This window comes from Panicum virgatum, chromosome 5N, assembly GCF_016808335.1.
Source record: "Panicum virgatum strain AP13 chromosome 5N, P.virgatum_v5, whole genome shotgun sequence".
Classification (NCBI taxonomy): domain Eukaryota; kingdom Viridiplantae; phylum Streptophyta; class Magnoliopsida; order Poales; family Poaceae; genus Panicum; species Panicum virgatum.
In genome coordinates, this window is record NC_053149.1 from 14,682,713 (window position 1) to 14,693,077 (window position 10,365).

Sequence of the window (10,365 nt, forward strand, 5' to 3'; positions counted from 1 at the left end):
CTTCTTGACTTCTTCATGCTCTATAGGTGCCATACGGTAGGGCCGCTTTGCAATAGGAGCTGTGCCAGGCAAGAGATCAATACAAAACTCAATGGCGCGTTCAGGCGGCTTACCTGGCAGATCATCCGGAAAGACATCCGGGAATTCAGACACCACGCGAATACCATCCGTGGGCCTAGCCTCCATCTGATGAAGAAATCCAGAAGGCTCTGAAGCACTGACTGTCACTTCTTGGCCATCAGATGCTGTCAGGTGAACTGCCCGATGAGCACAATCAATTCTGACTCCCCACTTGGCAAGAGTATCCATTCCCAGAATCACATCGATACCCTTGGTGTCTAGCACCCTCAGATCAGCACTGAACGTTGCCCCCCCTTATGGCTACACTGACTCGGGGGCAAACAATATGGGATCTCAACTCCCCTCCCGGTGAAGAGACTAGCAGACACTTCCTTAATGCAGTGGTAAAGAAACTATGCCCCTCAACATATGACTTGGTGATGAAAGAATGAGTAGCACCAGTATCGAAAAGCATTGTAGCTGGATGTGAGTTGACCATGAACGTACCAATAACCACGTTAGGAGCCTCGGCCGCTGACTCGGCCGTCACGTGGTTCACTCTGCCCTGTGCTGGCACCCTGGGCTGAGCTGGGCGCCCCTGCTATCCCGCCTGCGCCTTCCGGGGGCAAGTGTTGGCGTAGTGCCCCGGCTGGCCGCAGTGATAGCACACACGAGGAGGTGCTGGAGCCTGCTGTCCGGCAGGAGGAGCTGCCTGCCGTGGAGCCTGAGGTGCTGGCGGAGCTAGTAGAGCAGTACGAGCCGGAGGTGCCGGTAACCTCGGGCCCTGACCTGCCTGCTGCTGTCGAGGCGGGTACTGCTGCGGCCTCTGCTGGTACTGCTGGGGAGGCCGATACTGCTGCTGCTGGTACTGCTGGGGCGGCTGGAGGCGAGGACGAGTGTTGCTGCCGAAAGCAACTGGGACAATCTTCCTCTTCTTGTCCTCCATCTCCAAGTACTTGCGCTCCGTGTTGAGCGCGCTGTCAACCAGATGGTTGAAGTCGTCGAAGCGGAGGTTGAGCAGCGCGTACTGGAGGTAGTCCTCAAGACCCTCCATGAAGTGCTCCTGCTTTTTGCGGTCATCCGCAACATCGGTAGGGGCGTAGCGAGCAAGCTGCAGAAAGCAATCACGATACTCCGTGACCGTCATAGTCCCCTGCTTCACTGCAAGGAACTCCTTCTGCTTCATCTTCATAACGCCCGCGGGGACGTTGTGGCCGCGGAAACGCTCCCGGAACTGGAGCCAGGTGAGAGCCTCGCGGTCCTGGACTGGGTGGGACTCCCACCAGTCCAAACCTGCCCCTCGCAGCTGTCCTGCTGCGTACAGGACGCGCTCCCGATCATCGCACTGGGCGATGTCCAGCTGACGCTCCACTGCACGGAGCCAGTCGTCAGCCTGAAGAGGGTCGGACGTGTGAGAAAACGTCGGTGGGTGACCCCTCAGGAACTCAGCACGCCTGTCGCGAGGCTGCGGTGGTGGAGGAGGCGGAGGCTGAGTGTGAGCCTACTGAAGTGCCTGAACAGTGTTGTTCAGGGTGGCCATCATCTGCATCTGGAGCTAGAAGTACTGCTCCGGAGTCAAAGGCGGAGGCATCGGGATCCCGGTCCCCTGGGTGTTCTGACCCTGGTTGGTCTGCCCCTGCTGGTCAGAACCACGCCTGGTGTTCACCATCTGATTTTGGACAAAAGATTTCACGAGTAAGGATATTGCAGGGATAAATTCAGATGGATATGATAACTCTTTGCGGAAAAAGACTCAGCCATGATAAAATAGACAGGATAGAGTGGACTGTTTTACCCCCAACGATCTAACTCATTTTATTAATTAGTTAACTTTAACATGAGAGTAATTTTCTCTAAACAAATTTAAACTACTAAGCTATGCAATCATTCAAAAATCCAAATCAAACATGTAGCATAATAACAGGCAGACAATTTTCACGACTTAGCCGAGTTTAACATACGACTCGACTAACACAATGCATCGCGGAACGTGCTATCGTATTATTATAAAAGGGTCACCTAGCTAATACTCATGGTGGTCAGATGACTGATTCAGGCCAAAATCTACGAAAACTATTCTTCAGAGAGAAAAATCAAGGCAAGAAGGGTAAAACCATAGAATTCAAGGGGTATAATAGTAAAATAGTTTCAGCAGACAAGGATTGGAGAGAAGAAGTCCTACAACTCGACTAGTTCTATCTAGGCTTCGTCCTACAGTCGATATTGCTCTGATACCACTCTGTAACACCCGGTTTATAAAAGAACATAAACCGATTAATCATATACGTGCCAGGATCAAGTCACACGTATATATTTATAATAAAGCGAATACGAATGTTATTTATTACATTAATGACAGAAATGTCTGATACAGCAGAAGCGAAGTACAGATACGATAAAAGCTCTCCGAAGCTGAGAAGGGCGCCACAGGGACGTCGACTGGGAGACGAACACCTAGAAGTCCTCGTAGTCCTGGTAGCGCTGAACGAACTCCCTCGTATCGGCAGGAACTGAGCAGCAGTAGCGTAGCCAAGAGGAAAAAGTAGAGAAGAGGCAAGAGTGAGTACACAACTTGTACTCAACAAGTATAACACAAACTATGAGGCTCTAGGTTGGCTGACTGACTGCATTAGCTTTTAAGCGTTGGCAAAATTTTATTAAAACTATTTACTACGAGTTGATGAATTACCATTAACCCAGTTACATAGTAATTAATCAGAATTAATTAAGAAACTACTGAGAACCAAACCGAAACCAAGCCACCAAGGTAACCCCGAGAGGCACCTCCCTCGTCGGAAGGAGACAACCCCACTAATCAAAAGGAGAATCTGGGCCGCTCATGACCGTGAGCACGGCTAGTATACCAGTTTTACACTCTGCAGAGGTTGCACATCTTTACCCACAAGTCGTGAGCTACGCCAGTTGTTCATCACACTTCCTTAGGTGAGATGACTAGCAAACTCACTACGAGGCCGTTACAAAGGACACATTGGTAAGGTGTAACCGCTAAGGATTCAGTCAATGCAACGATGGGGCCCACCTCGAGGGGGTACAAGACAACACAGACCAGCCTCATAGCGTAGGGACCATTGAAGCTCGACTCCCCTCTTGCCCCGTAGGTAAGTTACTCCCGAACCAAAATGACCTAATTAGTAAGCCAAGACCGTCCCATTCCAGTCTTGTGGTAGCGTTGTTGTCCCAGGTTGTCGCTCTATGAACCGGTCCTTATGGAGAGTGGCCAACCAGGCAGTAAGCACCGTGCTGGCCCCCTAAACCATGTTTCTAACAAAACCAATTTTAACGAGACGTGAACCACTCAAGCCACACAGAGGGTCACTCTCAGAATTAAGTTGCATATACCATTAATCAAATTAATTAAAAAGGACCATTATGTGTTATAGCGCGGCACCTAGCACAACTAACCAAAATACAACCCAAAGGATATATATAAAGGATATAAAGTGGCTAGGAAATCCTTATAGGCATACGATATTAAAATGCAGAATGAAATTGTATTTAAAGTGATAGGTGGTGTTCATGTTATACTTGCCTTCCTCATACTGCTCCTGTTGCTGCTCAAAGTGCTCGGACGACGGCTGCTCCGGGTACTGGTACTGGGGCTCCTCCGGTAGCTCGGCGTCTACTCACGAACACATGGCCAAAACAATGCACAATAATAAGCATACAAGCAAACACTACAAAAACTAAGAAACAGTACATCAATACATAAAAACAGCACACTAAACTAGTCTAAAACTATTCTACGCGTTACAACGATCGCGTGGACATAAAGAACGCCTAAAACGGAGCTAAAACGTATTTTCTAGGCTAAAAACAAGTTCTAGGGGCTTATCTGCGAGAAAAACTAAGTTCCAGGGGGTTTCCTGCAAAAACAGAGGGCTAAAACGTAATTAACCGTTAACTCTAGGGTCTAACACGTAAAAGAACAAGGGCTGGACGGCGGGCACTAATTTGGGAAAGCTCAGGGGCTTAAGTGAATAAAACAGGGCCAAACCGTAATTATTTTTGAACATTCTAGGACCGCGGGTTGAATAGCAGAGAGTCCAGGGACTCTTTAACAAAAGTGCCAGGGCGAACCGGTAAGATTGGATCTAGGCGCTTGGATCTGGATCGGACGGTTTAGATCTAAACAACTGGGGTTCTAATCGCGGCCGTCGATTTCGGATCGGGCGGCTGGGTCGCTTCGCAGGCGGCGGCGGCGGCGGAACGCGCCGGCGGCGGGTTCCCGCGGCGGCGGCCTTGCCGGAGAAGGTGAACTGGGGGCTGCCGGACTCGTTTTGGGCCGGGGTTTGGCCGGGGAGGATCAGCGTTGAACGCGTGATCCACCCATGGGGTTGTTGGGGTTCTGAGAGGTCTGGAGCGGGGAGGGCAAGGGCGGTGGCGGGCCTGCTCGACGGAGCTCGCCGGCGTGGGCTCGCGCGGCCACAGGGGTGCGTTACAGGATAAAATATCTAGTGTAAAAGCACGGCGGGGAACTAGGGATGCTCACCGAGCTTGGAAAAGGTCGGTGGCGTGACGCAACGGCGCCGGCGGTGAGGTCATGCGACGGAGACGGGGCGGAGCTCGCGGTCCGGGTGCGGTGGCGTCCCTCCGGGTCCCTGGGCTCCTCGATTCGGTGCGCGGTCCGGCTGTGGAGGTGAACTGAAGGTCAGGGCGGAGCGTAACACGCCGGCGACGTGAAATCGCGGTGGCGACAGAGCTTACCTGCGGCGAGATCTCGGGCAAAATTCCCGTGCGCGCAGGCCACGGAGTCGGGAGTGGAGGCTTTGGAGAGCTTCCTGGGCCCGAGACGAAGCTGTCGTGGGGTGTTGCAGGGCCCGGGACGCAGCGTGACGGCGTGGCCGCGGCGGCGCAGCGAGCTCTGCTCCGGTGGAGCAAGGTGTGGCGCGGCGGCGGCTAGGGTTTGCGGGGGCCGTTGTGGATGGGAGGTGGGGTGCGGGAGAGGGCCAAGGCGCGTTTAAGAAGGGATGGCCGGGGATCTCGGCGTGCGCGCCCGCGGTGAGTGCGGCGGGGATTGCGGGTGGCGGCGTGACCGTTGCGCGCGAGGAAAGCGGGAGGTGAGGGATGACAGGCGGGTCCGGCCTGTCAGCGTCGTGGCGGGAGGGGACGGTGACGCGCGGGCGGCCTGCGCTGGGCGAGCGGGCTGGGTGCTGGCGCGCGCATATGGGCCGGGGTGGGGAGAGGCTGGGCCGCTCGTGAGTGGGCTCGGGGAGGGAACGCGGGCCGCGGGGAGAGGGGGAAAGAAAGGAAGTTGGGCTGATGGGGTTCTTGGGCCGGGCTAGGTTTTGGGTTTTCCTAATCCTTTTATATTTCTATCTCCTTCACTACTAACTCAACTAATTTGAATTCAAACAAATTTGAATTCAAAAACTTATTCACTCAAGCAAATAAAATAATGCATCAGCATGAATGCAACAACAAAATTATCCCTATGATAAATTTTAACTACTTAAGGAACACAAATTTTAGATTAAATGCAAGACTAAGCAAATAAATTCCTAGAAAATTAAATAAAGCCAATTAAACTTATTATTAAATACTGAAATTTAAATTAGGGTGTTACAAACACAATGTACATAATCATCATGTTTCAGAGAAACAAGATGTAGACCTCTCAGTAAAAGGTGATTAGATCACTGCTATGGCACGGTCTCAGGGCAGAATAATTCACAAGAAATTAAGCGCAGCCTTTGCAATAGACTCTATTACCTTGTGTTAATTAATCAAAATAACCAAGATATGTATATTGCAAAGTTTTAATCCATTAAAGATTAATAATCTTTAATGATATTTATGTCTTAGTCAAATTGCAACTAAGTAACTAGCAATTTAACTTGTATATGGTGTAAGAATGTGGTTTGGGGACACCGACATACTCAATTCTATTATATAATTACAAATGTAACATATGTGTTGGTGCAAAAATATGGGGTTTGGGTGCACCGATTTAGTCCAATAAAATTATCAGAGTCACAAATATAATATGTATGTGGTGCAAAGAGGGTTGGGTGCACCTCATATTCCAAAATTATAATAGAATCAAGATGGCAGTGAAATATAATATAACCAAACCACGAATTATATACAATGACAATATCTAGCAGATATAGTGCAATATCAAAACACTAAGTGCTATAGATAGGTAGTGACATAGTTTATGCAAATTCCCGTAGAATTAAGCAAAAATAAAAACCACTTCCTATATTAGCCTCACTAGCAAAAAATGGTTTGCCTACCATTTTTCCTTTTCCGATTAGGCTCATATAAAATCTTAATTAACTCTCAATCAATTAAGAGGATCCAGTTTTGTTGCAATTTAAAATTAATTGCTAAAAAATAAATTGACAAACTATGTATATTTAGACATGAATAAATTTATGGTCTTTGAAACAAATCATCTATAGGAGTAAAAATTATACATATTGATTAGATCCAAGACTAAATCAGGAAATCATAGACACAGAAAAGATATGTCTCAATATTAACATAATAAATTAATTGCAATATAATATTATGATGCAATTCATGAGAATTGATGCGGTTCAAAAGTTATTTATTTACAATAGGTAAATAATTTGCATCGTAATTTATTTAGATCAGAGATCTAAAACGAGCAATTATTATGAGGTATAGATGCAATATGTATTGCAGTATTATATGGAGGACTAAACAGAATAATTTAGGGTCTCAAATGAAAATACTCAGAACAAAATATTCTAAATATGTAAATAGATTGAACTTAGGGGATCTTTGTGCAATTCTGCATTGAAGAGAGTGGGAAAAAACGAAAACAAGACTCGGCTTGGCCTGGTCTGGCCGGCCTGCTAACGGCTTGGCTTGGCCCGCTTGCGGGCGGGCGGCCTAGCGCAGCCGGCCCAGCACGGCCTGGCGCGGCCCGCGTTAAGGTGCAGGGGCGGTTAGGGTTGCTGCCCCCAACCCCCGATCCCCTTGCCTGGGCGCCGCCGCCCCTTGGCCCCTGGGGGCGCCGCCGGCTCCATCGCTGTGTGCGCCGCCGCCTCCTTCATGCGCCGCTCACGTCGATGGCCAGTGCCGCTGGCGTCGCCGCCGGCGCCGCCGCCGCCGAAGCCGAGCGGCCCGCGCGGCACCTCCTCTCTCTCCCTCTTCTCTGTCCGCATCGCCCTTTGGGGGCGCCGCCGCAGCTCTCTGGCGCTCCGCCGCCGCCTTCGCCGTCGCTAGCATGTGTCGCCGGAGGGCGCCGCGCTAAGAGCTGCCACAGACGCCACCGTGGCCGCCGTGCGCGGCCGCCGCTCCGGTGCCCCGCTGCGCGGCCCCCTGCGGGTGTGCCGCCGCCTCGGGCCGCCCCCTGCACCGGCCAAGGGCCGGCCGCCGATGGCAGCGATGCGTGCACCGGCAAGGCCGGGGCTGAGGCTGCCGGTGGTGCGGCCATGGAGGAGACTACGTGCGGCACTGATGGGGTCGCGTGAGCGGCCGTTGAAACGCCAGCATCTACCACTGCGAAAAAGGCAGTCGGTGGTGATGACGTCCTGTGAGACGCCGGCCATGGAGGCCCACAGAAGTGTCCACCATCCACCAGTGCTTCGGAAGTGAAGACGATGATGGCGTCCAGTGGTGGCCTTGCAGGAACTCGATGAATTCGATGGAGCGTGAGTCCCTCTTGTTTCTGTTCTCGTGTTTGCCTAGTAGAGAGGAAAGTGCATGATAACGAGTTGTGAACGGTTATTCTCTGTATTGATTGATTGTTTTTAAATACGAAAGACAAGGGCACAAGGGACATATTTCTTTGGGATGACCCCCTCATGAATAGTAACTTCCTAGTTATGTCATAATAATGTTATTAATTTAATTAATTAATAAATTATAGAATTGATCACTAATTCCTAATTTCTTCATAACAATCCCAACAACAACGACAATGAGAATACAACCAACTATAGACAAATAGATGATATATAGGAGCTTAATTATTCGGACTTTAACGTGCCAGTTGTTGACGGTCTATTTTGACCGTGCTCCTCTCCTACTAAGAGAATAGGGAAATAAGAATCATCAGCTGGGATGAAACAAGATTGGTCGTGGCTTAGGCTTTTCGTGCACTAACACATGTCAAAATTCTACACAAAATTTAAACATCAAAAGACATATGACAGATTATTAACGAATTTCATGGATGCTGATTTAAAATGTATGCAAGTGAATTTAAGCTAAAAACACAAGCAAATGGACAACGTGATCCAAGGCACGAATTTCTCATAAATCAGACGCGAGCACCATGTTTTACCGTCAATTGGATAAGGAGGTGAGAGAATGGTAATGAAAGAAAATGGTAAGAAAAGGAAATAATAAGAAAATAGAAAAATAAGTGTGTTATGAATATTTATTTTTTATATATATTTTAAATAATCCGCATAAATCAGTTACAAAATATTTTTCTAACCAGACAAATTGGAGAGAGAAAAAAAACTTTTCATCAGAGTAGAGCCATAGTGTCCAATCCCCTCTCTTTTTTTTTTGTTAAGATCCGACTGCGCGTCCGGGATGCTGTTCGATCGACCGAGAATGGCTGAGCAAAAACACCATCAATTACATCGAGATGGAAATCACTCGGCCAACTAAGGTGCCCAGGGCCGAGTCTGCATCTGATTTTGATTCCTACAATGAATGGCTGAGCCGTGAAGAACGTCCTTTATCATACACCTTGGCCCCTGGTAGTTGGAAGGCCACCACATGGAGTATGCCTATCCCAATCACTTCGTGGGACAACTGGCAACGTCAATGCGTGATCCATTCGGAGGACGTCGATCTCCCTGCTGACAACACAATGCATTATGAGCTGCTGCATAAGCTCATGAGCAGCGGCGACAACGAGGACACAGAGGCAACCTTGTCCCTGGGATATCTTCGCATGGCTTACCCCACCGTGAGCATTGATGATGATGATGATGACGTGGTTTACTTGGTGTCCAAAGGCACCAGCATTCGATCGGTGGAGATGGAAGTTGCAGTTGACGTGAGGACAGGGACCCTGCAAGGAGTGGCGAAGCTTGATACCAATAGGCACGTTGGTTTTTTGCGCCGCTGCCTTGGTAGTGGGATCTCCAAATATCTCAATACTATAGGTATTCCCACTGTTTATCCCCCTTGCTTTGGTGGTACAATTATGCTAAGTTATTTATGTTCTATGATTTGAAAACAAAACTGGAGGCTGCAGTCCCTGGTCGGGAAAGAAGAATGATTTTTACTGCATTTAGGTCGTTGATGTTTTCTTTATAAAGGATCAGTGAAATATATGTGAATTTTCCTGGCAAAACTGTGTGAGTCAGTCTCATTTTCTGTACTTATGGCATGATATCAACTACATATTTGGTTGAAAGGGTTAAATCCTTTTTTCTAGAGCATATTTGTTAAAATTATGAGCTATTTAATTTGATGTAGGTATATGCGGAAATCAACAAGTGTATGACACCGAGTCCACCTTAGATGCAGCCTCAGGTTAGATGGAGTATTTCTCGCTGAAGGAGTTAGACTGTTGGCAAAGTTCTGCAACAAGAAAACTATCCGGGTCGTGGTGGTGCACTTTGGAAGGATGCTGAAGAGGAAGAGTTGGTATTAAGTTAATAAAGTAAGACAAGACCGTAGTATTCTGTTAAGTGGTTGTGTAATGAACTACTAGTGAAAGGCGCGCCATTTATATGATACTCGGAGGAATAATTTTATGATTGTTTACAATGTACATTAAGTTCGGTGTTTAAAATTTATTTTTGCGGTGACAGAAATTAGAGGAGCAAATATGTTAATAAAGTTAGATGGCAGTAGCATACGTTAAGTGGACAAATTTAATTTCCATATAGTGGACGATAACGTTAGAACCAATTCATAGTACGACAGTTTCAGGATCAGTCATTAGCTCCAGTGCCTGGCTGGTCAACCGTCTCCAATTCATCAAAGGCTAGTCTCAATGGAGGTTTCATAGAAATTTTTGTGACATTAAATTTTATGTCAAATCTTCAATTTTGTTGACACGGCGAGGAGAGAAAACAAGAGAATTTTATAGGATGAGAGAGGAGTTTCATTTGGCACTGTTACCTAATTTTCACTCTAGATAACGATGCATTAGCCTAACCGTGAAGATGGTTTATTTGGCCGGTTCCATAAATGATATTGACCGCTCAAGCCCTATTTTGCCCACACCACTTTGGGTTCCTCAGCTAAGACAACTATAGCGGCTAAGATCTTGTTTAGATGTAAAATTCAAAATTCCATAACTATTTTGCGGCACATAAATGGAGTATTAAATCTGGATAA

At 47.8% G+C, this 10,365-nt stretch overlaps 1 protein-coding gene across 1 annotated transcript; it reads left to right on the forward strand.

Moving 5' to 3' along the window:
• The first annotated feature begins 7,017 nt into the window (after positions 1-7,017).
• Positions 7,018-9,795, forward strand: LOC120676786. Its single transcript, XM_039958118.1, has 2 exons — positions 7,018-9,179; positions 9,496-9,795. Exons 1-2 carry the CDS (start codon positions 8,654-8,656, stop codon positions 9,555-9,557), a joined length of 588 nt encoding a protein of 195 aa, XP_039814052.1. The 5' UTR covers positions 7,018-8,653; the 3' UTR covers positions 9,558-9,795.
• Positions 9,796-10,365: the final 570 nt, after the last annotated feature.